The 27,025-nt window shown below is 52.2% G+C and overlaps 11 protein-coding genes across 11 annotated transcripts; 5 read left to right on the top strand and 6 right to left on the bottom strand.

Moving 5' to 3' along the window:
* Positions 1-62: 62 nt before the first annotated feature.
* On the bottom strand, positions 63-2,589 carry BU25DRAFT_1977 (uncharacterized protein). The gene is made up of 4 exons (XM_033699442.1): positions 2,197-2,589; positions 2,104-2,150; positions 1,996-2,047; positions 63-1,917 (listed from the first exon to the last, which is right to left on the bottom strand). The coding sequence occupies exons 1-4, from the start codon at positions 2,321-2,323 to the stop codon at positions 200-202; spliced, it is 1,944 nt and encodes a 647-aa protein (XP_033567418.1). The 5' UTR covers positions 2,324-2,589; the 3' UTR covers positions 63-199.
* A 1,113-nt stretch (positions 2,590-3,702) lies between these two features.
* Positions 3,703-4,795, top strand: BU25DRAFT_405149 (N-terminal nucleophile aminohydrolase). The gene is made up of 6 exons (XM_033699708.1): positions 3,703-3,728; positions 3,782-3,803; positions 3,860-3,872; positions 3,925-4,003; positions 4,062-4,405; positions 4,461-4,795. Exons 1-6 carry the CDS (start codon positions 3,726-3,728, stop codon positions 4,735-4,737), a joined length of 738 nt encoding a protein of 245 aa, XP_033567417.1. The 5' UTR covers positions 3,703-3,725; the 3' UTR covers positions 4,738-4,795.
* Positions 4,796-5,004: 209 nt separating this feature from the next.
* BU25DRAFT_453026 (uncharacterized protein) lies at positions 5,005-5,716 on the bottom strand (the record flags this gene model as incomplete). Its single annotated transcript, XM_033700064.1, has 4 exons — positions 5,005-5,158; positions 5,211-5,264; positions 5,527-5,573; positions 5,663-5,716. 4 exons carry the CDS (start codon positions 5,714-5,716, stop codon positions 5,005-5,007), a joined length of 309 nt encoding a protein of 102 aa, XP_033567416.1.
* Positions 5,717-5,924: 208 nt separating this feature from the next.
* On the bottom strand, positions 5,925-8,205 carry BU25DRAFT_1892 (MFS general substrate transporter). The gene is made up of 6 exons (XM_033699441.1): positions 7,665-8,205; positions 7,418-7,576; positions 7,182-7,242; positions 6,892-7,133; positions 6,414-6,840; positions 5,925-6,364 (listed from the first exon to the last, which is right to left on the bottom strand). Exons 1-6 carry the CDS (start codon positions 8,091-8,093, stop codon positions 6,144-6,146), a joined length of 1,539 nt encoding a protein of 512 aa, XP_033567415.1. The 5' UTR covers positions 8,094-8,205; the 3' UTR covers positions 5,925-6,143.
* A 628-nt stretch (positions 8,206-8,833) lies between these two features.
* On the bottom strand, positions 8,834-9,325 carry BU25DRAFT_327808 (uncharacterized protein; the record flags this gene model as incomplete). The annotated part of the gene is made up of 1 exon (XM_033699498.1): positions 8,834-9,325. One exon carries the CDS (start codon positions 9,323-9,325, stop codon positions 8,834-8,836), a length of 492 nt encoding a protein of 163 aa, XP_033567414.1.
* A 1,745-nt stretch (positions 9,326-11,070) lies between these two features.
* BU25DRAFT_444037 (uncharacterized protein) lies at positions 11,071-14,894 on the top strand (the record flags this gene model as incomplete). Its single annotated transcript, XM_033700016.1, has 8 exons — positions 11,071-11,466; positions 11,704-13,212; positions 13,476-13,625; positions 13,687-13,723; positions 13,960-14,062; positions 14,360-14,386; positions 14,657-14,724; positions 14,874-14,894. The coding sequence occupies exons 1-8, from the start codon at positions 11,390-11,392 to the stop codon at positions 14,892-14,894; spliced, it is 1,992 nt and encodes a 663-aa protein (XP_033567413.1). The 5' UTR covers positions 11,071-11,389.
* A 342-nt stretch (positions 14,895-15,236) lies between these two features.
* BU25DRAFT_405143 (uncharacterized protein) lies at positions 15,237-16,899 on the top strand. Its single transcript, XM_033699707.1, has one exon. It carries the CDS (start codon positions 15,421-15,423, stop codon positions 16,636-16,638), a length of 1,218 nt encoding a protein of 405 aa, XP_033567412.1. The 5' UTR covers positions 15,237-15,420; the 3' UTR covers positions 16,639-16,899.
* On the bottom strand, positions 16,860-18,209 carry BU25DRAFT_405142 (D123-domain-containing protein). Its single transcript, XM_033699706.1, has one exon. The coding sequence runs from the start codon at positions 18,114-18,116 to the stop codon at positions 16,911-16,913; it is 1,206 nt and encodes a 401-aa protein (XP_033567411.1). The 5' UTR covers positions 18,117-18,209; the 3' UTR covers positions 16,860-16,910.
* A 78-nt stretch (positions 18,210-18,287) lies between these two features.
* On the top strand, positions 18,288-18,889 carry BU25DRAFT_328992 (cwf21-domain-containing protein; the record flags this gene model as incomplete). Its single annotated transcript, XM_033699554.1, has 2 exons — positions 18,288-18,517; positions 18,568-18,889. The coding sequence occupies 2 exons, from the start codon at positions 18,288-18,290 to the stop codon at positions 18,887-18,889; spliced, it is 552 nt and encodes a 183-aa protein (XP_033567410.1).
* Positions 18,890-19,917: 1,028 nt separating this feature from the next.
* On the top strand, positions 19,918-23,571 carry BU25DRAFT_327394 (uncharacterized protein; the record flags this gene model as incomplete). Its single annotated transcript, XM_033699481.1, has 4 exons — positions 19,918-20,368; positions 20,467-21,597; positions 23,057-23,366; positions 23,400-23,571. The coding sequence occupies 4 exons, from the start codon at positions 19,918-19,920 to the stop codon at positions 23,569-23,571; spliced, it is 2,064 nt and encodes a 687-aa protein (XP_033567409.1).
* A 547-nt stretch (positions 23,572-24,118) lies between these two features.
* On the bottom strand, positions 24,119-26,633 carry BU25DRAFT_380411 (uncharacterized protein; the record flags this gene model as incomplete). The annotated part of the gene is made up of 3 exons (XM_033699634.1): positions 26,477-26,633; positions 26,252-26,421; positions 24,119-26,196 (listed from the first exon to the last, which is right to left on the bottom strand). Exons 1-3 carry the CDS (start codon positions 26,617-26,619, stop codon positions 24,119-24,121), a joined length of 2,391 nt encoding a protein of 796 aa, XP_033567408.1. The 5' UTR covers positions 26,620-26,633.
* Positions 26,634-27,025: the final 392 nt, after the last annotated feature.

Here is a 27,025-nt window from a genome sequence, read left to right as displayed (position 1 = left end):
GAAGTATGGATCATGCAATGGAGACTTGTCGAAATGAAGAAGCGGGGGACCTCCGGCGTTCCCTCCGAGGTTCCAGCTACTCACATGAACTCCAACTTGACATGCAAAGCAAAAACGTTCTCATCATTTGATACTCTTATGCAAATCTAGGCTGTCATCGAAGTCGTTGCTCATAATTCGTATACCTTCGTTCCTTACGTCAAACCATATCTCCACCTTCGTTGCCGCGTCCAGCATGCTCATCCTTCTCGTCCTTGGGTACACGGACTGTAGTTGTAGGACTAGGCACCTTGATGAGAGGGACTCCCCATCTCCCTTTCTCGCTGAAGTTTGTCGCCGGCAGTTCGACCGCGCTGACCGCTATATTCGATCTATCTGCTTCAGCCCTGACGGTACCTGCTGTCGCTTCGTGCATATATCCTTCTCCAGTCATCTCGTAGACTTGCTTCTCGTCAGGGGATAGCTCGACCTTAGCTCTCTCGTTGGCTTCAAAGTAGGGCTCAGTTGTGTTTCGGGGGCTGATGGTCTTTGCAGCACTGTTACGTCGTTTGCGCTTGAAGGAGAAGAGCCAGACAATGCAGGCGATGACGAATACACCGACGATAGTGACGCTGGCAATGATTGCCGTGCGAGTCTTCGAGCTCATTCCTGATGTCTTCTTCACCATCGGATTGAAGACCTCCAGGGTGCCGTTGAGATTCGAGTAGATTCGGGAAGTACGCATGATGTGCCCAAACTCCTCAGAAGCCCATCCTTGATCGGGCTCCCTCACCGTGGCATTCCCCTGTGCCGTACCACCAAGCTTGTCAATCAGCTTGTTGCTGACTTCATACGGCCGGTACTCCGCAGAGTAGACACTCCCCCACGTCAGTGGTGTGAGATCCATTATTCCCACCGACTCAGCTTCCCAATCACACGAATCTGTGACGTTACCATGTTGTGTACTGCCTCCGATGGTGAGAAGCTGACGGCCAGCGGAGAGGTGGCAAGTATGGCCATAGCGAGGTGACTCACCCATGAACATCTTGATCCAAGTGAACGATGGCAGAGAAAGAACATACATGTCGTCGTAGTACTTGGTGATGTTGCTTGTTGGGTCCCAGCCCCCATATATGAAGATATTGTGCGATGAATTATCGGGGGCTGAAGCTAGCACAGTGCAGGAATCGATGCGTGCTGGAGGGATGTCGCCAGAAGTGGCTTGAGTATACCAGGTGCCGTTACTCTCCTTTGAGCTGTACGAGCCCAGATTGAAGACATCAACGTGGTCAAAGCTCAGCAGTCGCCCTCGACTTTGTGATGTTACAGGCTGGACTCCGTCGAAGACCTTGCCGCCCAATGCTACGAGCAGTCCACTAACGCCAATGTTTGGAACGTATTGCAGGCTGCCGCCTAGACGAGGCTGTGGATCCTTCATACCAGCTGTTGAGATGTTCTGCGATGTATGGTGTACCAGATCTATAACGATCATGCCGTCGAGAAGAAGCTGAATGTCACCCGCATTATGTACGCCATTGTTCGTGCCATTGTCCGTTCGGCCATTGAGATAGAATGCCAGACCCTGATCAGGGGCTTCCGCCGATGATCCATAGCTTGGAGTGTTCAGGGTGCCGATGTCGAACTGATCCCAGGTATTGGTCTCGTTATCGAATGACCAGAGCGGGTAAATGTTACTCTGATCGCGAAATGCATTTGGGTTGACAGTTTCCAGGAACGATTCATTACCCCGGAAGATCGTTCCGCCATATGTCCAGACGTCAGGGCTGCTGTAAGGACCATGGAACATCGATCCAGTGACCATAGCTTGTATGACACTTGCACCTGTTTTTGGGTTGGGTGTAGTCTCAAAAGATAGCCAAGAGATGTTCTTCCGCCAGTCCCATGGTTGTCTTAGGTCGAGTTGTAGTATGAAGGGATCTGATATTGTTAGGAACGATCGCCAAAACGTATGACTCTGGAGGACCTCAAATGATCACGCAGGAAGAAGAGACCTACTATAGCCAAGGATATAGTTCCTCGATGATACGTCAATTTCTGGCACATTAAACTGTGAGCAACCACATTAGTCACCGAAAAACAGAAACTGTGCTGGTTGTTTAATACCGTTTGTACGCCTCCATACAGGTATAAGACATCGTTCTTAATGATGGCTTTCGAGGTTAGTGTTCGACTTTCGTCAGTGGAACAGACACCTACATTGGTGATACCAGCGCGAGCAGAAATATGTGATCATGTCTTGCGGCTTCCATGTTGACGGCAGTTGAGCGGCTGAAAGCCCCGCCAGCATATGCAGAGCCAGTAGTTGAATGAGTCCTGTCTGCATGACCGTACCGTCGTTACTTTCTGGATTGAAAGACCTGGCTGATGTGGACGCGGTGGTAAGATCTGCTATGCTCCGTAGATCGGAAGGAAGCGTTAAGCAGATTTGTCCAGAAAAATCCAGCAACGTAGACTCATGACCGTGGATAATTGTCACGGTCTCGGGGCCTCCATACAAAATGACATGTCACGCATTACCAGATGGCGCAAATATATCGTATGCCAATATCGCGGCATGGGTGTCCCGCGTAGACTTGCGCTAGGATTGGTTGTCTAGGTTCGAGGCCAATCCTTCCAGACTGTTGCATCGAACGTTACCAATCGTAGATTGACAAAGTCATGCTAGTGGAGACCGTTTGGGCTTGCTTACCAGGTTACTGCAGCGTTTGTACGTTAGCTAGATCTTTGCGTGCTTACTCACCACGCTAGATCCCATATCGGTACGAGTCAGTCCAGGCCAGAAATCGCATCTTGATCTTCACCTTCTTGAGGAAGTCAGACGACCTGCTTGCTGAACCGTTGATATTCAGGCGTACTATGATACGAGCGCATCAGTTGTGGGAAATAGGGTTGTACCACGCTCTCTCCCGTGTTCGAGGGTGGAATGAGTGGCCGTTACTGATGGTGATTATAAGCAAGGCTGGGGATCTAGCTGTTTCGGCTGTAGTGCGTCGTTCGGCTGGGAGCCCGGCGCAGCCGTCCTGGTGTTGATGGTCTTCCTTGTACCTCCCGGGAAGGCAGTCCAATCGCAGTTCCTTCTCTTCTCTCGTCGGCAGTAGAGTCATGGCGGACATATAAAAAGCCTGTCTGTGTCGATCGAGGAGGGTTTGAAGATATGTGCTGAAATCATAGCAACTGGGAAGCGAGTATCCGCACCTTTCGCGAGGTATGAGTGACTGGTAGTATTGCAGACATTGATCTAGGTAGAAGCGGGAGTTGACCTCTATATACGCCCTCGTATAGCTAGATGAGCTTCAGCAGGCATCTACGTCAGAAGCTGATGAGTAACAATCAGAGACTGAAGCTCAGTAAGCTGCTGTGGGTCTGCTCTTTCCGGTATGTGATAGATGCAGCAGGAGGTACAGCTGAAGGAGCAAGTGAGAGTGCCATAATTAGCATATAGAAGTTCTTAGTCTGTCAAGCAAGAGAAGCCAACAGGGACTCTCGATGCGAGAAGTGAAGTGATGGAGTTCCAACGATTGACCTCATCTCGAGCTAGCGGTGTTCTTGGCGTCGAGCTCCCCGGCCAGGCACACATGCACCGCGTCAACTCCAACAAACACAACATCGCCGCCGCTCATCTCAGCCACCGCACGCTTTTTCGCAGCTACGGACACACTGTCTAGTGATAAAACGATTTTCACTATCTATACCACCTTCATACACCTCTCAGAAACACCGCCAATATGGTATGCCCTCCACCGAGCCCCGCCGAAGCTCTATCTTTTGCTAACAAGCACAGTTCATAGCACGCAGCGAGTATGGTAAGTGACCACTATACTTTTAGCTATGATATACATTTGCTAACATTGTCCCTCAGATCGTGGCATCAAGTTCGTACCTCTACCGCCTCCACGCTAGAACCTCCAGCTTACATCGAAACAGCACCTTCTCACCAGAAGGCCGTCTGTTCCAGGTCGAATATTCCCTCGAAGCCATCAAGCTCGGTTCAACAGCGATAGGTGTACGTAGCACCTTCCTCTATACACGCGCCACCCATTACACACGCTTACCAGGAACAGGTTGCAACCGGCGAAGGTGTGATCCTCGGTGTCGAGAAGCGCGTTACATCAACTCTCCTTGAGACCAGCTCTGTGGAGAAGATTGTCGAGATCGATCGCCACATTGGATGCGCCATGTCTGGACTGCAAGCCGACGCACGCAGTATGATCGAACACGCACGGGTCGAGAGCCAGAACCACGCCTTCAACTACGCCGAGCCTTTGAGGGTAGAGAGCTGCACGCAGGCGATATGCGATTTGGCGCTGCGATTCGGTGAGGGTGCTGAGGGCGAGGAGAGCATCATGTCGAGACCATTCGGTGTGGCGCTGTTGATCGCAGGGTACGATGAGGATGGCCCCAGTCTGTACGTCATACCATGCTGCACCACACGTGAAAGGAGACAGATTAACAAACGGCAGGTACCACGCTGAGCCCTCGGGCACATTCTACCGCTACGACGCCAAGGCGATTGGCTCCGGTTCTGAAGGCGCACAGGCAGAGCTCCAGAACGAGTTCCACAAGTCGCTCACCCTACCAGAAGCTGAAGTCCTCGTCCTCAAGACGCTGAAGCAGGTCATGGAGGAGAAGCTGGACAGCAAGAACGTGCAGCTCGCGAGCGTGACCAAGGACAAGGGCTTCCGGATCTACACTGATCAGGAGATGGAGGAGGTCGTTGGAAGGCTGCCCACGAACTAGATGGCGAAGGCACGCATGGGCAGGAAGGACGAATAGAGCATGTCAGAGCATCCAAGCGCTACATCATGATCACGACAAAGAAATGAAGCAATGCCACAACATCACGCCACACAGTCATCCTATCACCATCACAAAATATCAAACCAGAACTTTTGAACACATGAAAGGTCTATTCCGCACTTGCAGCCGCTAATATACAGCAAGCCAGCCCAGTCCAACGCTAAAGCCATGCCTCGTATAATACATCCCCTCCATCAAGCAAAGCATTTAGAAAGGGTTGTCCTCAGGCGCAATCTCCTTCTTGAAGAAACCGCCCAGAGGAGTCCTCATCATAATGTCGTCGCGAACCTTGGGGACCTCGGCGAAGAAGAACAGGGCGAAGAAACCGGCAACGCCGCCGAAACCAGCTGCGAGGGTACCGCTGTGTTTGTAAGTTTGATGTGTGGGGCGTGGGGAGCTGGGAGGGAACGTACGCCTTGATCAGGGTGCGGGTGGTGATGCCGTGGAAGTTGCGCTGGATGGTGTACCTGGAATTGGCGTTAGTTGGTTCTCCAGGCGTGTGTCGAGTCCTCTTCCGGGTCCTCCTCTTCTTTCACTGTAGTTTTCCATCTTCTCACAGAAGCAAAAGGATGTAGCGGCTTTCTTGTCCTGGCGAGCTGATGTATTGCGGTCGACCGAGCCGTTCCTCCCTCTTCCTCCGTGTTGCCCCCACGCTGCCTCTGCTGCTCACACCTCGCCCAATCCCCCAATTCCATCCAGACTCCTCGGAAAGAAATCTCGTGTACGTACTGAGGACCAAAAGGGCTCCTATAAGCCTTGTACGGGCTGCGGTGGCTCTGTCCGCTAGTCAGCTTCCATCCTCGAACCATCCTTCCAACATCCTCTAGGGCACTCAATGGTTGAACCGAGTATCCGGGGAGCTTACAAAAGCGGCGATCGACTTGCCCTGGACGGGTCTGGCAGGCTCGTGGACGTGCATCGTTGCGGGTGTGGGTTGCGATGTGGTGACGATGCCGGCGGGTGTGTGAGAAGTTGAGAAGCTGGGTTAAGGTGCCAAGGCGGAGTGATGGGCCAATCAGAGGGGAAGGGATTTTGCGGGTTGGTGGTCAGCGAGCAGAGCGCTACCATCACCTGTATTTTGCTTCACTGTAATCGATTGTTTGCATGGAATTGCAAGTTTGTTTGGTGTTCTTTTTGTTCTATTTGATTTGGGTATCTAATGCTAATCATGTTCTCTCGCAATTGTGAACTTACCTTTCGCGTCTTCCGTTCTATCTTCGAATCCCTCCAGGCTCCATCATTACCTCTTAACTATAACAGCAATTGAGCACTAATGGAACGGTGAAGCAGCAAACATAACAAGCGTTGATACTTCAAGCATGTGCACCAGCCCGAAACATCAAAGGCTATGCCTGATTTTCTCCCTCCTTCTTCGCCGCCTTCTTTGCGTCAATAGCTTCTCGCCAACCCTTTCCGTACAACGCAGTGCCATACGTAGCACTCGCACCAAAAACGAGAAACAGCGCACTGATGGTTGAGAACCATCCCACGCCGATAGCTCTGACAGCGGGAAGAACGACGGCCGAACCTCCTGCTGCGAACATGTAACGCATGAAGTAGTTGCCAGCTGTTGAGCATTAGTGCCATATCTGGAAAGACGGGTGGAGGACACATACCAACAACCTCAGCAGATCGACCCTGCATAACATCCAAACAGTAGGTGTTCAAGCTTGGGAAGCAGAACAATTGCGCCACACCCTGTAGGAACATCATAATGACAGGCAGCGCAATACCACCGACCCTCTTCTCTACACTCCACCCATAGATGAGCATGCACGCTGGGATGACACCGCCCAGAAACCACAGGCAGCTGCGGAGGCGGTCTTCAGCTTCACGGTGGCCTCGGATGCGGATGTACTTCTTGACAGTGTGGTCTGCGTATCGCCCCCCAAAGAAAGTGCCGAAGAGGTACCCACAGCCCGGAGCGATGTAGAAGAGCGAGCCCTGGAGCGGAGTGGAGAGGTTGAGGCGCGGGTTTAGGACGTAGCGGATGGGCGTGAGGAGGGAGTACATGTTCCAGACTAGTGAGGAAGACGACAGTGCCTGGAGGTCGTCAGCATATTGTTTGTTTGCAGCATCGAAGCTGATACATACAACCAGAAAGAGGTTTGGATAGCAGTATAGACGGATGACCCGGAATGGATTTAGCCATTGCCACATCTTGTGCGCTTTCTCTGAGGGTTTGAGGCCCTCAAGCTCGGTGGACCGCTTGACATGGATAGTTTCAGGCTGGACGAAGAAGCAGAGAACTACTGCGGTGCCGGCTAGAGCGGTCTGTAGCCAGAAGATATCACGCCAGCTGTGGAAGGTGACGATGATACCGCCGATGAACGGGCCTTGTCAGGTCAGTGTGCTGAGAGTAAAGAGAGAAGAACGTGGATTACCAAGTGCAGGACCGATCAGTGTGCCGGACATGAACCAGCCCAGTGCGGTTCCACGTTCAGTCTGGAAAAGCTGTTAGCTTTGGTCAAGTGAGTGCTGAGGAGTTACCTTCTGCGAGCGCAGTAGTGCATCGTAGGCGTGTTCGGGTCCGAATAGACATGAGAACGTGATGTGCTGTTGGGAACGACTCGAGCAGTGGAGGACAAAATTAACCGGGAAAGCATTCAGTGTTACATACCGGCTTGTAGATGTCACCAATGACTGCACTTCCAATGACTAGGAAGGCAGTGCCTTGGAAGGCAGTCAAGATTCTGAAGACGAAGAAGGACGCTAGGTTAGGGGCGAGGGCTGTGCCAATCGAGAATGCAGTGAAGAGTGCCGCACTTGCTACTGATACCTATATGTCATCGTCAGCCAATCGCTTCGAAGCATCACTACTATTGGCCAGTCAAGCTGTGGAATGTAGTGTCTTGATTGCTGCATACCCATTTTCTACCATAGATGTTACCATACGGCCCGTAGAAGCACGGACTGATACCCATGAAGAGCATATATAGCGCGTTAGATATGTTGATGATGGAACCATCCGTGTTGTATGTCGCTGCCACTTCTGGTACGGCGGACAGCACAGTAGTAGAGGATACCGGGGCGAGAAAGCTACAGAACGACATAGCAGCCACTATGATCATCTTCCGTCGTTCAGAGAACTTGTTGTAGACCTCGTCCATGTCTCCTGTCACAACATGAGTGGCATGGGCCATGTCGTCGTGACTGATGGAGGATATGGTAAGCTGGAGTTGTAGACGACGATCTGCCTCAAGTACGATTGAGGCGTACTGCGTCTGCTTCTCGGGTTCTTCATTGATCTGAGGCGCAGCAGTCGATGCTGGGACTGGATTGTGTTGAGGTGCCATGATGTGAATTCATGGAAAGCAACTTAGGAACGAGGATGGATTGTATTCTTCAATTGGTATGCGAATAGTGAATGATGCTAGCAATCAGCGATTGCAATCGTCTTTTCTGAGTGAGAGGCAAGAAGGACGGTGACTCAAGTGAGTCGAGAACTGTAAGGTGGACATGTTGTGTCGTATGTTGCAGCATTAGTGTTGGTCTTATCCGCGGCTTGGAGCGTGTTGCCGTCATAAGAGAAGCTTTTCCGTGAAGAAAATGTAACGCATTGTGATCAGATGCCGAAAAGCGGAGTAGCGTGCCAGGGATATCGGAGTAAGGCTGCCAGTTCCGATTCGGAATTCACACCGACGGCTGGAAACGAACCGATAATAGGTAAAAGCCAGCCGATAATTGGAAAGTTGCGCCTCTTCTTTGCTGCTGGTGAGTTGGCTGAGTGTGTCAGTGTTCGAGAATAAACCTGAGTCGGTTGTTCGGCGCTTGGCAAACCTCACGTGCAGATGCATGTTCAGAGCAACAAGTAGACGAAGTTGTCAGAGATTGGAAAAAAGCGAGCAACAAAGCTCACGAAAGCGTATGTATATTGGTATCATTGGGCCTTGGTCCTTGGTCCCTGTTCCTTTGTCCTGATATGTGGTACTCCCTTCTAAACGCCTGGTGTGGGATCTCGCAAGTGCTGAGAAGTCAAGAAAATGCCGCAAACGCCGGGCAATGCATGCATGTCAACATAAGTGTTCCTCTCCTTTTATATACTGAGTTTGTCCAGACTCAAACGATCTGCGCTCCGGTGACGCTTCACCATGCCGAGCTTGTAGAATTTCTCTTCGCCAGTCGCTGTTCGACCACCGATGTACCACTTCTCAGCGCCCATGATCTCGTTGAAGCCATCCGAGGAGCTATCAGACCCTCTCCTGCTTCTTTGAGATGCGCCCGGGATTGGAAATGCTTTTGCGTGCACCGGTGATGTGGAACGGTGGTATGGTGTTGCATGTTGCCTGGTGGGCTGGAACTGGCCTGTTGTGTGAACCACCGTTGTCGACCCAGGTGAGGGCGATCGTGTCTTGGTGGTAATCGTTCGTGTGGTACTTGAGGCGTCGTAGCCTTGTGTCTGGGACGGTGCGGTAGTGTGAGAGTAAGAGGCTGCAGATGCGGCTTGCGATGCGCCCGCTTTCTGTACAGTTGGCTGAGCACGGAAGGCTGCCAGGAAGCCGCCAAAGAAGGGCCTGTTGGTTGTCATGGTATTTTCGGAAGCCATCCGCCCTGCAAATGAGTACTGGCAGTCTTCGTGCATCAACAGTTGCTCGTCTCCAAGTGCGCGCTTTTATGCCAGGGTGGCTATTGTGAGCCTTTCACTCAAGGCTATGCCAGTAGGTCGTTTGAGTGCGATTTTATAGTGCGGCAGGTTCTCTTGCCAGGGATGACTCGAGGTGCTCGTTCGTCTTATGCGGTTATAGGCGGGCAGTGTGCGTGTGACGTAACAACGGATCACAGTCTGCAGCGGTACACAGCGAGTAGTAGGCGGTCTGGTTTACAGTGTAGTCAAGGATGGCGGGGTATGACAGGTCTCTTATACACAACCGCAGGAAAGTGGAGAGTGGGTTCCAAGGTTGTCATTCGAGTGGTTCTGCCGGATCCGTGAAGGCAGAGGAAGAAATCGGAAAGCAGCTGATCGTGATTCGGCGCCGCACTTTCACTGTCCGACAGTTGACCGAGGCGACGAACACGAACACAACCACATCTTGAGATCTTGCGAAAACAGCCGCCGCGGACTCTACAAGTAACCTCTAGGAGGCTTCAAGCGTTCTTTGCGAGCTTTCTCCCTATTCGATGTGTCACTCTGTGGATGTGCGCCGCATGCAAGATTCGCTCATGATCCTGGGCTCACTATCATGCAGTGTCGTATGCCCCACCTCCACAAACTTACGATTTCGTGAACGCTGTTTGGCTGCACCACTACTAGCCGTTGCAGGTGCCTACATACGCACGCGGGACTGGTTCGCATATTATCAAGATTCATACCTGCCGCTTGCCTCGCAGAAGCAAACCAGAGCACATGTCCAGAGTTATACCGAAGGTTGAACTGCGATCTACCACTCGCGATCGCGATGCAAGAACGGTTGTTCATCCTGTTCGATAGGTGAAAGCTTTAGAACAGACATGTCCATCTTGTGCATTGCGTTGGCAGCTGCAGCGTTACAGCTTCTGATACTGCAGAATTAATGCGCAGCTCACTCATTCTAGGCAGTCATTCAAATTGTATTTTCGTTCACCTTGTAAGCTCACGTGTAAACAAAGGATTACAGTGCACTTTATCAGCAACACACAGCTAGCTGTATGAGATCTGCTAGAGATCTCCAGATCTACCGCCTATAGCGAAAGCCGATAATTTTTAGGCTACTAAACCCAATCTTCACGCTTGCTGCGACCGTGGGGCGTTTGCTGATTCGTCGCAATAGCGAATCTACGTCGGAATTGGGACGAAAAGAACCCCTCATTACCAGCGACCAATATTTCTTCTTCAAGCACCAAGCAAGCCAGGTGCATCGATGAAAAAAAGGCCTGTCAGATTGCCATCAACGCCCTGCCGTCCAAGTCGACCGAAGTACGAGCCCAGTTGGCTGAAGATCATCGCCACACCCGCCAAGGCAGGTGCAATAAGGCCTCACTCCGGGGCATCGAGGCTGAAAGTCATCAACCAGGTTGGAGAATCTGTGGCTTCTGTAGGAAGCTCAGAAGAGGACGTGTACTATAGAAATGATTCTATGAAGCTATGGAGTTGTTAGTGATTGGTCAAGTGAGCTCAAGCGCGTGAGACAGCGGTGTTGAGCAGTGTGATGTGGTGGGAAAACTTACTATCGTCGAACTAAGGAAGATAAAGAGGGACGGAGATTCTCGCGTTTAAATATGCGCTGCGCAAGGCCCGTGCTGAGCCTCCTCACCACAAATTTTTCACCATGCACGGCCTTTTCATACAACGACCCACTTCCCAACCACCAAACGGGCGAAACAGGCAGCGAAAGTGTCTGAACACCGGCAGTTGCCTGGACGAATCCCTTTTGCAAGAGGAGCTCACTTGAAAACTGGCAAAGGCAACTCGAGTTCATTGGCTACATTGCAAAGTGGACCCAGGCGCAACTTTTCAGGATAGCATCAACACCATCAACGAACCTGCACAGTTCGTCTCTTTCGCTGCTCAAACGATGCACATCGCGGACAAGATCGGCTTCCGCAATCGCGTGTAAACTTGGCTCGACTGTTGCTCTCTCGCCTACCCGATCAGCTTGACTGCTATTCGTCAGCTATGGCTACTACTCTTGCTACAAGACCTCGAAGCAGAGCTTATAGGCCGAAGACTAGAACAGGATGCAAAACGTGCAAGTGAGTGCTGATTTCGGTCACACTCCTACACGAATCCATGTTGCCTTTCTACCAAGCGTACTGATGATACCTTTCACTTTTAGTCCCTCTGCCTACTTATCAGCTTACAAGGTCTAGCTAAATCTGCTCTGACTTCCTCCTACAAATTTAGAGGTTGTGTATCTGCACTTAGCTTTTTCTGCACCATCGCTCGCTACAGCCACGTGTAACACAACAATACTGATGCTCGTCTGGTAGGATCCGCAGAATAAAATGTGACGAAACCAAGCCACATTGCAAACGATGTACTACCACAGGCCGCGCGTGTGATGGCTACGATCCTGGCTTCGTCCCTACACGGACGTCCCCGCCTACAAGAACACCTTCCACGTCTCCACCCTTATTGACTCTTGGTCAAGACATTGTCGACTTTGCCTTAGAGATTCGCTCCTTCGACGCACCATCTTTTCTTGTGCCATTACTGCGCCTTGAATCAGACGATGAACGTATCAACCTCCAGTTCTACATCAAACACGCTGGCCCGGCTTTAGCCCGAAGCTCTAATTCAGCGTTCTGGCAGCGTCAAGTCCTGCAAGCTGCTCATCAATATGCCTCGATTCAGCACTGCGTCATTGCTCTCGGCGCAATGTACAGGAGATTTTTCGAATGCACATCGTCACATATTGGAAAAGATGTTTCGAACCAGCAGTTCCAGTTCGCACTGAGCCAGTCAAACAAGGCCATACAGCGACTAGTAAGAGACCAAATCGAGAACAGTAGGACTGGTGTGGTGGACAAGCTGACAGCCATGACTTGCTGTGTCCTGTTTGGCAGCATGGCCAACCTCCAGGGTCAGCAACAAGCCGCGCTCGACCATCTACGGAGCGGTATACGCATGCTGAAAGAGACAAAGCTCCAGAGCTATGACGACAGGAACAGTCACCCCGTCAACATCAACTCGCTACGATCGATCTTCACTGGCCTGGACATCCAAGCACGGAGCAGCATAAACTGGTCGGACATCCAGAACTGGGAGCCCGTCGTCCCAACAATGCAAGCGTCAGAACCTGCAGATATAGACGTCAGCTCACCATGGGCACTTTCCGAGCTACACTGCCGCATCGAGACTCTCCTCAACGATACCCTCGCTTTCAACCGCGGCTGCGTAGTCCGCCCCTTCACCGACCGAGAGAACATACAATACGAGCACGACTCCCTCATCACCCGCTTCCAGCGCATCTCCCACACCCTCGACACCCTCCGCGCTACTTCACTCAGCATCAACCTACCACTCCAAAACTCCTCCAAAACAATCCTTCTCCACGCACAAACACACCATTGGCTGCGCTCCTCCGTCGCCCCTCTAAACCGCCACTTCAACGTCACCAGCCCGCTCTCTGCCACTCCCTACGATGCAGCCGAGCATTTCACCTCCATGATGCCGCACATCACACATCTCCTCTCACTTACGCCCCCGTCCACACCCGTCTACTCAGCCGCCCCTGGCCCACTCTCCGCACTCTGGCTGATCGGCACCAGCGCACCTTCATCGTGTGTTGCGCTTCGCAAGAATGCGCTTGAGGTTATGCTGAAGCATCCGAGGCGGGAGGGGTTGTTTGATGGGCGATTGGCGGGGAGGATAGGGATGGTGGCTTGGGAATTGGAGCAGGGCGCTGCGCGGAAGGAGATGGGTTTGGATAAGCATGTGGAAGGGGAGGGGGACTTAGAAGTCCCGGAGCATGCGAGGATTGTGTTTATGGATGTTGAGTATGCGGAGGATGGGGAGTATAGGGCGAGGGTGAAGCTTGCTAATGCCATGGAAATGCGGAGTGGAGGAGGAACGACGGTTACAATTAATTGGTGATGGCTAGAGGGATCTGCTGAGAAATTACAGGCATTTGGAGAATGTAGGCATATCGGGGACAAGGCGTATGGTGGTTCTTGGTCTCACATTGGTATCGAGATATAGAAATAATGTGCCAAAGTCTAAACCTATCCCAGAACATTTCGACGCTACTACAGAGTCGCAGACTCTATAGAGGCAACTATGCTGATAGGAGAACAACGCAGCTAGATTGTGAAAGGCTAGGCGTTCTTCGGGATTGTGGTCTCAGCGTTGCAGTGAAGTTGTGGGGTCAAAGGAGCAGCCTAGAGGTAGTCAGACTATTGGCACCACGGAGGTAATACACTGGGCACGGAGGCACAATGTTCCCTCACTATCACTTCAATTCTTACGCACAGCCTCCCCGCCGCCCTGGCCGCGCCAGCCGCGCCCGCGGTATGTGGAACCCACCACCTCAAGCTTGAGTCTATCAACTTCAATTCCAAGTTCTTGCTCAGCCCGCTCAGCCTCCTGTCCCTGTCTACACATGCTCCTTTCATAGCCTCGGTGCTGATTACAGTGACGATGCTTGCGTTGAGGTCTTGCGCTGCAAAGTTGTGCAGCTCAAAGCTCTGCTTACGAGTTCTACTCTGACTTCTGCTTACCTCTAGACATTGCTAACATATTTACAGCATTCTCAGCTCGCGAGCAAGGCAGACAAGGCTGAGCATGACATGGTGCTCGACAACTTCACCAAAAGCACTACTAACGTCAACAATCAGTTTGCTACTCCTAGTAAGTATCTTTTGCTCTTTCCTGATGATTACTCATGCTGACCTTTCTCAGAATCTCAGGTTACAACTCCCAAACAATTTCCAGACTACCCTTAAGAAAGCCCTCATTGCCCAGACTGATGTCAAGAAGCTCCTCAAGAACGCCGACGCTCACTACACCTACGTCCTTGCTTGTGTTTCTGCGCTAGAGGTTATGCTTGCGCAACTTGATATTGAGATATGAGTGGAGTGGAATAGGTAGTTGCGACATGGACATCATTACAATGAGGTTCTGCTTTCAACTGCTCTAACTGATTAGCTGCTCTCGTGGCCTTCGAAGATGTAGGTAGGCAGAATCCACAAAGTGAACGCTGTTTAGAGATCTAGCACCGGTGAGTAGGAGGTGTCATGTTCACCAGGCTTGCCCTTGTTGCCGCGTTTAACTGCCCTTTTTATGTTGCATTTTGAGATGATCTAAATCTGAGGCAACAGGCCTCAGCTAAAGCACGGTATTGTTCCTTGACCGGAGTCCTTCCTGCTACTGGGCAGCATTGAGTGGCAGACCAGAGGTAGAATGTATGATACGGAGTTATTGTGAATTCTTCTTGTCAATCAGATTCAAGATCTTGGTGCAAAGCGCGCCATCACATGGTTCGTATTGCTGCAACCGTTTCGTCACCGTTGGTAAGTCTCTTTCAGTCTTTAAGCCGAATTCAAGATTGCAATACTCTAAGTTTTGGGAGGCAGTTAGAGCAGGTTGGCGCGAGTCTTGTAGACTGATACACAGATATATGACTATAGAATATTTTGCCTTATGTAGAAACACTGTCTAGGATCTGCTGAAGACCTCCTAGCTGTGTTGTAAAAAGAAAAAGTGTCTGTTACAGTATCCGACTTTCTTAAGAACATGAGAACTAGCCACAATCCACTGGACCCTGAGATTTTCTCCGGTCAAGATGGAACTACTTGAAACGCAAACCTGTTCGCGAGACAGTGAAAAACGTCTGAAGATCCACTGCAAACGAACTGGATCGCCCACTAGAACCCGGTTATGCACATCTGTTGAAACAAGATTGTGCTGGGGACCGGCTTTGATTGGCTCACGGCGTTCGCGACTGCACAGAAGGAGCGGTGGGCAAATTGTGCATGACAATGACTCGTTTACTTGGTTCGCCTCATCGGTTGCTCCGCCATCAATTCGACACGGACTTCTCTCGTCGTTACCCCACGCCGTAAACAGAGCCAGGTCCAGACTGCAGTTCAGCTATCCACCATTCTCAGTGCCTGGAGAACTATCTTGGAATCGATATCACGCTCTTGGTACCTGATATAACTTTTGGATCACCTCACAAAATTTAGATATCAACAAATTGCTTCAAGATGCGCGTCAAGGATGCCCCACGGGCGCCCGCATGCTTCCCAGCGGTCGACACGTATTGTGGCTTTCTGTCCCTCCCCACAGAACTGCGTTGTCACATCTACGACTACCTCCTCGCCGAGCCTCACGCGATCACAATTTCTGCTGGCTACACCACTATCTTCGGTCACCGCATACGCGACAAAGCGCGTAAAGTCGACGTGCCGGGCCTCCCACTCGACCTCGCGCCTATTGTGCGCAGCAATCATGATGCCGCGCTCCTCTCTGTTGCTACACCGCCTGAAGTCGCCCTCGACAAGGAAGACGCGTGGACTGGCGGCAAGCCGCAACTGCAATTGCCAGGCCCACTGGCCTTGCTGAGGACGTGTCGTATGGTCAACGACGAGCTGAAGGACTACATGCGCGGTAGGAAAGCGCGTAAAGCCGCACGTTCAAAAGAGACACCCACCGCCGCGGATGACACCGAAGGCTTGTCTCTCTATGTATCCTACCCACATGGCGTCCTGGTGCTGAACCACCTCTACCCGTCTCTCCTCAAGCAGGCGCGTCGCGTCTACATCTCCGGATACTACACGAGCGCCAAAGAGTCAGACCTACCTGTCAATGCCTCCCTCGACTCGAACGCAGACCTGAGCCTCACACCACAATCCTCGTTCGCAGCAACGCCCGTACGCTCAATGTACCACGCAACAGCGAACCCCACACCGTGTCTGCGTTCCAGTCGAACACGACTGCGTCTCGACCCTCCACCACAGCGACAGGCACCGCCTACAAAATCACCAACCACATTCCCCGCCTTCGACAAGTCCACATCTTCCGCCGCCCTCGCAGCCCTGGAAGACACACTACGTGTCCTCTTCTCATCCACACCCGCACCCACCCCTTCCGCACCACCCCAGCTCATCTCCCTACAAGCCCGCATTCTCTACCCCGGCGCCGAGTCCTACTCCGGCGTGTGGAGCGACGAATCAAGCCCCGTCAGCCATCTACTTCGCGGTATATGCGGTGGCAAGATCGACATGCAGGTCAAGCGCGGGAGCTTGGGGTGCGGCGTTACTGTGGGTGTGGCGCCGCAGCCGGAGAAGAGGGTTGTGAGTACGAGTTGGGAGAATTGGCGGGTGATCGAGCAGGCGCCTGTGGGGCTGAACGGGCGGAGGATGACCGGGAGGGGACGGGAGGTGCGATTGAGTGACCTAGACCAGTTCTTGACTGAGGTCTAGAAGATACAGGAAAGGTGGCCCCGTTGGTAGGTGGGATTGGTACGATATGAGGGAGTGGTTTGGGTAGGATACTTGGGTACCATGCATCGGTGCCATGCTTGGATACGATATGGGATACGATGTTGCATTATGATGGCTACAATGGAAGGCATGAGACTGCTGGCAGTCAGGACATCATTATGAGGGCTACGCGCTCCAAAGGCTGTTGGTAAGCAGTCAAGGTAGTATTTCTATGTCTCGATATCAATGCAAAACTACTGAAGTATTAGTGTCTAGTCTTCTTCGCTATCTTCTCGTCTCTGTTGCTCAGCCAGCCTCTGCGCATCTTGCCATTGCATTGCAAACTCGCGCATCATGCCCTCGCCGCCGCTGGCTGCGTCCACAACATCTCTAGGCATTTTGTGTGCGCTATACTGCGGTGTTGTGAATCCATACGCTTCTGGGTCGTCTCTTCGTACCAGCCTGAATTCTGGCTGCCAGATCTCCTGAACATCATCTCCATCCGAATCGTCCGAGCCGCTCGCACTTTCGATATCGTCTAAAGATATGACTGTAGTACCACCGGCTGGTGCAATAGGTATGCGTACCACCTCTTCCTTCTCATTTGTATCTTTGACATCAGGCACCTCCATCGTAAGCAGCTCCAACCACGAGAAGAGGAGAGGGTCTGTTCGCAGAGCCCAAGGATTGAAATCTACAATCCATACTCTATCGTGCGGTGGCGGAATATATACGTCGAAGGTGAAGTTGGGGTCTGGGAACGTGTCTCGCAGTTTGGAATCGAAGAAGTCCTGTATGGTCTGTCGCAGCTTGTCTTGCATGTTGAAGAGGAAGTCGAAGTGATTCAAGTCTCGCTGGCATAATGCAATCACCTGTCGATTCCGCACGAAGCATCTGAACTCCACGCTGGGGTTGAGGTTAATCCACTTTCGTAGAACGAGGTGGTATGCTATTTCTGGGTCTGGCGAAGTCGACTGATCGGCAGTGTCGTCGAAGGCGTGTGCCAGGTCGTGAGTAATAAAGTCACTGCTATTCAGCAGCAGGTAGATGTCGTTGGGTGTCGAGCACTCCATGCTGTTCGTGGCAGCGATCCATGTTGCGTCTTTCGGTGCACTCCAGTTCAGCTTAGGCGCAACCTTGCCGCCCAGCGCTTCTATTGCCCCCTCAATCGCCTCGTGAGTGTCGCGCCAGAGAACGCTGGGGTCTGCCTCTTCTTCCTCGCCGCCATCGTTGTTGTCTGCGCCGGAGAAGATGCCGCTGTCGTCGTCAGACCACGTAGGGTTGTCTGTATCCTCTGGGGGCAATACGATGCCATCAGACCGAAGGTATTCTAGGAAGGTGGCCGGTAAGGGCACAAGGCGCGCCTTTGGTGTTATTGCGCGATACTTTGGGTGCCAGCTGTGGTAGGAGCAGTTGAGGATGTGCTGTTTGGTGACCGGTGGAAACGGCAGCTCAGTGAGCGGTTCTTGGGTGTTCATGGTAGGTGATATGATTGACGGTCCACTGGGAGGCGTGCGCCGCGATGTGTGGACTTCATCTTGTGTGAGTCGTCATTTGGTACAAAGGGAAATCTTGGGCGGGGCACCTCCGAGCGCGCCGCATCTTCTTGCTTCAATGCGCGAAACGCCTGAACAACTACATCACACATCATGGCTGACAACGTTGGACTCACGACACCAAGAGGTAGCGGTACTTCCGGCTACGTTCAGAAGAATCGCTCTCTCCTCCGACCCCGCGACAAGGTTGCGCCGTACCAGAAAGATTTCGATCATGCAAGACATCGACCGCGCCAGCCAGACGCAGATATACTCGAACACGAGGCGAAGCGTGACATCGAAGTCAAAGTGTTCGAACTGAGGGACAAGCTTGAAGAAGAAGGGTACGTGTTTCTGTCTACGAGGGGACGACGTATATACTGACAATGTGCAGTGTTGACGAAGACGAAATCGACGACCAATGTGAAGCCCTACGCCGAAAACTCGACCAGGAACGGAAAGATGGGAAAGATGCTGGTCCCAACGCTAAGCGGCTGAAGTCACATCAGGTTCACGATCTTGCCAAAGCAAAGGCAGAGGAGAGTGACAGGATGAGAAAAGCGTTGGGCATCAGTGAAGACTACGAGGAGGGCAGCCACTGGCGGAAGCAAGAGGAGCGACTACGGGAGTCTCTGGCGAAGCGAGAAGCTGAAGATGACAAGAAGGCTGAGCAAGCCAGAGATGCGCGCCGGTATAACGAGAATGACTCTGATTGAGCTGGACTGAATGATGGCATATTGATACCCTTGGGGCGATTGAGACACCAGAATGAACGTCAGGATGGAGCAGCGTAGGCTTTGACGCCTATCAGAGAACATCTCCTGGGCCACCGGAACGGCGAAGAGGTCAGCTCCGCTTTCCATACTGTAGTATGTACTCAGTTACTGATACGACATAGAAACCTCATATTCGGAAATTTCCATGATTGCAGAACTCTGTAACCTGACTTCAAACTCCGGCAGGTCACACCTGCGACCAGCGCGTTCTACTGCAGGAACCCATCGAAGTGGGTAGATCGACCGACCCACACCTGCAAGGACTGCCACGACCACGCATCTTTTCTGAGACGACGCGTTCAAAGGGTGCGCTTGCCAGGGTTGGGGAGCTGAGGAACAACTTGCACAAGTCCGGTTCAGCCTTTGCCGGCAATTATTTGGAAAACATCGCTACTGTCGCATTGATACTGACAATGCACATTTCATGAACCTTTCAGCTATCTATCCTATCGACTTAGTCCATGGCCTTGTCGTTCTTCACGATGTCACAGTCAATTGTTCAAACTCCAGAGCTCGTAGTGACATTGCCAGAGAGCTTTGTCCAGCTGCAGAGCACAGTCCAGGTCTAAGATGCGTTCCTGCACTTCGCCAGACCCATGTTGATGTTGGCGGCCAGGACTCGGGAATTAGCTTGCGTTCTCCACGTGCTGCATTCTACACCCTGACTGGACAACACCGAGCAACCCGCCAAGTTCGCATTTGGACTGGGCTACCTTGGCCGTGGAATCACTGCGACACCCTCTTCAATTGATACGAAGGACAGACACTTCCCACAATGCGCTCTCGTCACTCATGCGGGCGTCGCAGCCATTCTTGGGGAAGGCTGTAGCGTGTATCATCTGCACATGCTCAGTCGATTACCCTGATTGGCCGGGTAATTCGAACATCACGCCCCGGCTATCGTGGTGTATAAACTACGTCTCCGCGTTTCTGGAATCGCTGTTACTGTCTGTAGCACAAACACCGACATGGCCAGGTTCCGACCCATTGAGGTCATTCGCGAAACATGGAAGATCTACACACCCGTCGAACGGCGAAACATCGCTATATACATCGCCGGTATTATGATGTACAAGTTTGGACTTGAAGCATTCAATGGCTCCGTCATCGCTCTTGCAACCAACCGCTATGATGAACTCGAAAAACGGACGCACATCTCGATCACGTTCCAGCGTGTGGGCATCCTGACTGGACTCAACCAGGCCTTCCAGTGTGTGGGTTCGATCTTGATAGCACCTTTGATCAAGAGGTATCCAACGAAGAATGTTCTGGCTTGCGCCATCTTGGTCTTTGGGGTGATGAGCAGCATACTTCTCATCCTGGACGCAGCAACTGGTGGTAAATTCGTACCGAAGGGACACCCAAAAGGAGATTTCAGTTACTACGGAGACTACAACACCGACGGCATGATCCCAATCTGTAAGTAGCTCCACCAAAGCCCACAGCACCTCATCACAACGGCAGAGCGTGTTCTCCACAGTGCATTTCGCAAGGGAACATATGCTGACAATGCACAGACTGTGTGTGCGGTGTTGTATACGGCATGGTAGAGCTCATTCGAAGAGTCATCCCTCGAGATCTCGTAGGCGGCAATGTCCAAAAGCTACGACAAATGGACTCGCTCGTCCACATTTTCTACGAGGTTTCAGGCACGGCAGGCGCATTCTGCACAGCGCTTGCTTTGATTCCGCACTTCGGCAACAACTTCTCCTTCATCATCACACCAATCTTCTTCGCCGCAGCATCGTTCCTCTGGTTCTTCATTCAAGAAGCGGGGCCTCAAGTCGAAAGCAACCTGGTCCTCGAGGGCCAGCCAACATACGTTAAGGCTGTAGGAAGCGGCTTCTACCTGTTCTTCGAATCGATCTGGACCGGCGGCAGGATCATCTTCACGCACAGAAAGTTCGTATGGCTGCTTCCCGGATATGCAGTTGCCCTCTACGGGCACCGATACCTCGAAAACGCAGTCGCGCCCGCAGTCGCTCGTCGATACCTTGGAAACTCAGCTTGGGCGCAGATTATGGTTGGCGGCTCGAACTTTGGTGAACTGCTGGGTGCATTGTTCGTGTTCATGTTCACAAATCTAGTGCAAACGCCGATGCCCTGGCTGCGTATCGACGCGCTAGCTCTTCTGATTGTCTGGTATCTGCCATTCTGGCACCCACCGAAGGGCGATGTAGGGCAGGCATGGATCGTTGCAGCGACGTTCCTTCCCATCAGTTTCGGTTGGGCTGCCGGCGACGTGTCTCTTGCGGCTTACATTCAAGCGTCGCTCGCACGCATCGAGTCGGATACCAAGAATGTCTCAGCACTTGGCGCAGTCATGGCTTTCCTCTACAGCTCATACATCGTCACCTACGCCATCGCATCAGTGTGCTTAGGCACATACATCGATCGAGTATCTGATGCGAACAACGATCAGATTCAGCCTGCTATACGAAACGTTGCAGGCATTCAGTTCACAATCATTGCCATGCTCGTTATGACGAGTACTTTTGTACCCAAGGGTGCGTTCGCCTTCAACCCCAAGATGCTCAGCGACGAAGCGCTGGACACAGATCTTGAAGATGAGGATCTGGAGTATGTGCCTGGCGGGCACTCAAAGTATAAAGATAGTCACGAAAGCCACGAGATGGTGAGCAGAGTGAGTACGACGTAGGAGCTGTGTTGTATGATTTATTTGATTAGCGACAAGATTCGATACCCAATTTTGATACCATTTGCCTATCTTCCACCAGGTAACCGATTTGAGGACCTCCCCGGTGCTGTGATCGATGTCGCTATTAGCCACCGCCCAGCATCATCAGCCTGATGTCTGACCCTAGCTCTCATTTCACACGTGCTGAAATCCATTGAATCCATTGCCCACCACCCCTCGTCATACATGCCATTGTAAACCCGTATTCATTCACTGCCTGCACCAGCCGCTCTGAGAAGCAATCCGGGGCTCTGCCCGTAGGTTTCGGGAGCTAGACACGCTGCTCCACCCAGGCAACTTCCACTCGATCTCCTCCTGCCGTGCCTCACCTAGTGGCAACCTTCCCACAATCAGGCCAAACTTATCTGGGCATTACCACGGTGCTCAAATGGGCTGATCAGCAATCCCACGGCGCTCTGACACTGACGCTGCGCTTCGTCTGCGCGGCGTTGCTGAGCCTTGGCGCTACACGTGGGCCTGGGAGTGAATGTGGTTGGCTGGAGCAGGCACTATCGCGGAGCAACGAACGCCAAGCATCAGCTTCGACACATGCTCCGGGGGTTATGGGAAGGGATGTAGGTGCCACCTTTGCTTTTAATGTGTCGGCGGGTCAGATAGATAATGGCGAAATCTGTGTCTCAGATATCGTGAGATACATTGATCCGCATCTTCCGTCCTTCATTCAAAGAAGTAAAAGAGCTAGTCTAGGCAAATCGGCGAATGGAAGTTGCGACCCAAGTACTACGCGTCTCACCAGTGGGTGCCTGTCAGACAAGCTAAACACGCGGTCCACGTCTTAGTAACTTGGACCTTGGGGTTTGAAACTCGAGCAAAGAGCTGGACAACTTCGATAACATATCGCCAACACAAGCCGGATTAGGACTGCACCCTCCATTACTGGACTGTTCCTTTCCAATGCCATAACGTTGATACCATCATGCAACCCTACCCGCTCCAACAATCGGTGGAAACTGACACACACTCACACCGCGGCCCACTAAGCAGAACATGGCCGCAACTATTCAAGAAGAGGAGGAGATACAGTCCTGTACGAGAGAGCGCACAATCACAAGTCCAACCTGTGCAACAACCACATCATAACCACCCACCACCTCAATATGCTCAGGTACAACCTCAACTGCAACCACAACCGCAGTTCCAAGCATCAGTCCCGATTCGGCCAATCAAGCACCCATCAGTCTCAACAGCAAGCACCAGAAGCCCAAGCATGGCAGCAGAGACTGCGAGCACGATATCAACAATCAGCGAGATATCAACCCAGCCACCCCAACAAACGAAAAGAGTGCCAATCGCCCGCCGTACATCCTCGATAGCAACAACAGACAGCAATGGTCCGTCCCCCAAATCACCCATATCCACCAAAACACCTCATACTAACAATCTTGTAGCAGCCGGCGGCGTAACAACCCCACAAGCCGACCTCCTCGCCTCCAAATCAAATTACGAGCTCATCTCCAGTGGCCAGCACCTAGAAATGGGTCTGCACTTCAGCACCGCCATGGCGACGGGAGTAATGATGAAGCGCGCCACGCATCGGGCGGCCGAGCAAGCGCGGCGCGACCGTATGAAAACCGCCATGGTTGATCTCGCCGAATTCCTGCTTGACGGCGAAGTCACGTTTGGCAGCGGAACGACGTGTTTTGTTGTTATGCGAGGTGATGGCGGGAAGGATAGTAAGGAGCTGGATGGTCAGAGTGTGTTTAGTGAGACAAGTGGGATGAGTGGATTGAGTGGGATGAGTGAGGGGAGTGGGAAGGGGAAGCCGGGGGAGAAGAGAACGGTTAACAAGGCGCGGTTGATTGAGATGGCGCTCGAGAAGATGAGGGCGCAGGAGAAGGAGATTGAGCTGTTGAGGAAGGAGGTAGAGGATTTGAGGTGTGGGGATAAGATGGATGAGACGTAAGAGAGGAACGTGGACATTGAGAGTGTGAAGAGAGGGGAGTGGGAGATTCAGCGTGCATTTTCAAGATATCCGTTCATATCCGGCGTTTGGGCGGTCGTGGGAGGGCGTATAGGGTAGCATTTGAGCCTGAACCAGGGCAATCAGCCTCCACCCCAACATGTTTTCCATGCGTAAAGTCTAACGGACTGTCCTCGCGTGCCCCTCTGCGACCTGCTGGCTGCTTCCTCGTGTGGCACTCGAGTTACATGCAAGGCGAGGCCTTTCTGTGAAGCATACAATGCACTTTCAACGAGCGGTTGATGCGTCCAAATAAGCTCATCCAACAGCCACTAACCTCGCAATCAGCGCTGTGCAGCTGGAGTGGCTTGACAGCATTCCGTTCCTGCATGTCATATGCCTTGGCAGTCGCTTGGGAAATTTACTGCCACGAAGCTAATAACAACGGCGCTGAATGCGTCATGGCGTCAATGATGGATTATTCGGAATGGGTTCTATCGGGCCGCTCTTGCTTCGACCGCTACAGTAATGGTGCGTGACGTAGCGCGCCTCAGGCGAGCAGAGCGAACAGCAGGTATGTCTTCTTCGCGTACTCGGCTGCGTTCTTCTTCAATCTTTGAACAGCGGCATCGTCCAGATCTGTTACGCCGATTTTCTTGATCAAATCGTCCGTGGCTTGTGTCGGCTTGATGTCGTCATTGAAGAACCGCTGCATGTAGAGCGCATCGAACAGCAATTGCTTCAACCTTCGATCTCTGAGATCGTCTTCCTGAGTTGAAGGTGCCACGTCAGCTGCGTCAGCCTCATTGCCTTTCTCCTTGCCATCAGCTTCATCCGACTCTTTGTCCTGTGTGTTAGCTTCAATAGGCTTCTGTGGCTTGGAGTCCTTGATGGCTTCGACGTGCTTTTCCAACAGGCGTATGACATCAAAAGACATCTTGCCCTTGACAACTGCGACACCAGCAGGAGCCCAAAGATCGTCGCCCAGGCGCGCCATGGTCCTGTTGAGTTCTCGTAAAAATCTGAAGGCATTGGGCGAGGGCTGGCTCGGTAACGGCGGATGTCCTTCCCACAGGATATGTGTTTGAGTGTTACCCTTTATCGAGGAGGCAAGAGAAGTCTCGAGAGATGATAGTGTCAGCTGAGCGACATGCGCGGCAAGGGTCGTATGGAGCGGCTTCAAGACGTCTGATGTGAACGGCGTTGGGAGCGGTAATGACCTCTCCTGGAGGCGCAGACGCGGTATCCGATCGCCGAAGTCTCGAACAATTCGAAGAACGAAGACAGCTTTGCGTACAGCACCGTCATCCTTGCCGTCGGTCACACTCTGCGCGATCTGGGACAAGCTCTTACCCAAATCCTGCAAAGAGTTGCCAATGGCCTCTTGTGTGACATCCTCCAGTAACCGAGGGTCGTCCGCGCTGAGCAGCGTCTGCTTCGAATCACCTAGGTCATCATCTGAATCTTCTTCAATCTCATCTGCGAAAGTATCGTCCCAGCGCGCTTCCTTCATGCTCTTCACGATGCCTTTGACTTCGAGCACAGAGTCCATCCAGTTGTCGAAAGCAGCCGTCACACCCAGAGTGGCTTGGTCCCGTCCTTGGTGTGTGTTGAGTATGGTTGTCTTGAACGCCTGCGCTCCGTTGCTCAGATCCTTGCCGTCAGTTGTGGTAGTCCAGAGCGATAAGCCAGGCGTATCGTTATTGGCAGGTAACCCATCTAGACCAGTGGTGAGTTCTGCAACTACACCCTGCAGTGCTTGTGTACGTGCTCGCACAATCGCCTCCAGCTTCTCGTTCATCATGTCACGCAAGTCGTCCAAGACGTTCGCAAACTTGACTCCTGCCATGCGTGGCCCGGACAACATCCACGTTTCGATCAACTCCTGACGCAAGCTTGCAACCTCTGCCAACCGGTCCTCACCTTGAAGGGCAGTCTTGACCTCTTTTAAGAAAATTATGATTGTATCTTTCGACCAACGATACAATATCCTTTCTGCCTCCGGTCTCTGAAGTTCGTCATGGCGTGGCCAAGGGGTATAGTTCCGCACCTCGTCGCCAATCCAACGGTCGTGTACGTCCAGATTCAGCTCATATAGGCCACGTACTTCCTGGTCTTGGATCAAAGGATGCGCCTTCAGCTTTGCGAGAGCTTCGGCCAGACGTCTCGGAAAGATCGTTTGTGTCTCCTGGCAAGTCTGGATACACAGTTGAAGGGCATTGATTCCTCGTTTGGCAAGCTCGTCTCCTCCCTTCTTCAGTTCGTTCACCATCTTCTCCTTGCGCACTTTGTGGAAATGCTTCAAGACATCAGATGGCGTAGAGCTTGTGGCGAGCGCGTACGCGCACATGCTCTCCACCAAGCTCGTAGCTTCGCCGGTGGTACTCGCGAGTCGCCTGTCAATCCTTCGCAGTAGCTTCCTGCGCGCTGAGAGTAGCTTTTCCCATAGCTGATCCACAATCGGTGGCTTGCTCTTCGACTGACTGAGAGCTTTGTGTACGAGGCGGGAGATCACAAGGACTTTTGCGATGAGAAGGTGCTGGTCATCCTTCCTCATCAATCGTGTCTTGACCGTAGGTGCGTTTCGTAGGACCGAGAGCTGGGATGCAAATGTGTACCGCTCGACATCTGCAGGCCCATATCAACAATAGACTCCTCCATCTGCGATGAACCAAAGACTAACCACTGCCTCTTGCATGTGTGTCCATCTTGAGTGCATTTCCAGAAACCTTGTCCAAGACTCTTGAATTGCAATTCTGGCCTATGCGGCCGAGCTTCAATTCAACCTGTTCCATCTGGGCCTCCATGTCGATGATCGTTTCAGCAGTGTCGAGGAGGTTGCGATAACTCGTCCTATGCCATAATTAGCACAACAATTCAAATCCAGCGGCTATTGAGCTGTATGTACCCCACGAGCAATCGCAGCTTCTCACGGTTGTCATCTGCCGTCGTGCGGAGCTGCTGTTCGAGCTTCTGCACCGTTGGAATCGGGTATTGGAAGGCATCCTCCCATGACTGTAAGGTCCGAGGATCAGGCGCCTCAGTTGCCATGGCCAGTACTGCTCGTAGAGCGGGTTAATGCGAACGACGTGTAGCAAGGTGGTCCCGCATGCTGTTCGGCACTAGCGCAGTTTAGTCATCATTGCATCCCGACCTTGGAAGCCATAGAAGCTTTTTAGCCTCCCATGGCCAACTCCGTCTACAGGCATTAAGATTAATCTTGTCGAGTTCGACCTTGCAAAATGTTTCCAGGTTCAGTGTTGCTCACATCTTCCGATATGCCCTGGTTGGTCGTCTAGCAATGCAAATGCTATCCTGGACGTCTTCAACTTTGCAATGATGGCATACTTCATCCCAGCTTTTCGATAGAGGAAGACAATCCGCCCTGCTCGGATCTTAGACAGGTGTTGCTGCTAAAGAGATGACATGTCGCTCCTGGGAGTACGTGGAGCCATCC

This window comes from Macroventuria anomochaeta (assembly GCF_010093625.1).
Source record: "Macroventuria anomochaeta strain CBS 525.71 unplaced genomic scaffold BU25scaffold_1, whole genome shotgun sequence".
Taxonomy (NCBI): Eukaryota; Fungi; Ascomycota; class Dothideomycetes; order Pleosporales; family Didymellaceae; genus Macroventuria; species Macroventuria anomochaeta.
This window is presented reverse-complemented; position numbering and strand designations above follow the sequence as displayed.

What these genes read in the sequence shown, in the direction of transcription:
- BU25DRAFT_1892 (XM_033699441.1), bottom strand. Translation starts at nt 8,093, where the DNA reads ATGGCACCTCAACACAATCCAGTCCCAGCATCGACTGCTGCGCCTCAG. An exon ending in TTGGTGACATCTACAAGCCG is followed by an intron (nt 7,243 to 7,417) that starts GTATGTAACACT and finishes CAGCTTTTCCAG; the next exon opens with ACTGAACGTGGAACCGCACT. An exon ending in ATCCAAACCTCTTTCTGGTT is followed by an intron (nt 6,841 to 6,891) that starts GTATGTATCAGC and finishes GACGACCTCCAG; the next exon opens with GCACTGTCGTCTTCCTCACT.
- BU25DRAFT_405143 (XM_033699707.1), top strand. Translation starts at nt 15,421, where the DNA reads ATGCGCGTCAAGGATGCCCCACGGGCGCCCGCATGCTTCCCAGCGGTC.
- BU25DRAFT_405149 (XM_033699708.1), top strand. An exon ending in TCGGTTCAACAGCGATAGGT is followed by an intron (nt 4,004 to 4,061) that starts GTACGTAGCACC and finishes TACCAGGAACAG; the next exon opens with GTTGCAACCGGCGAAGGTGT. An exon ending in GATGAGGATGGCCCCAGTCT is followed by an intron (nt 4,406 to 4,460) that starts GTACGTCATACC and finishes AACAAACGGCAG; the next exon opens with GTACCACGCTGAGCCCTCGG.
- BU25DRAFT_405142 (XM_033699706.1), bottom strand. Translation starts at nt 18,116, where the DNA reads ATGAACACCCAAGAACCGCTCACTGAGCTGCCGTTTCCACCGGTCACC.
- BU25DRAFT_1977 (XM_033699442.1), bottom strand. Translation starts at nt 2,323, where the DNA reads ATGCAGACAGGACTCATTCAACTACTGGCTCTGCATATGCTGGCGGGG. An exon ending in TGTATGGAGGCGTACAAACG is followed by an intron (nt 2,048 to 2,103) that starts GTATTAAACAAC and finishes GGTTGCTCACAG; the next exon opens with TTTAATGTGCCAGAAATTGA. An exon ending in GAACTATATCCTTGGCTATA is followed by an intron (nt 1,918 to 1,995) that starts GTAGGTCTCTTC and finishes TAACAATATCAG; the next exon opens with ATCCCTTCATACTACAACTC.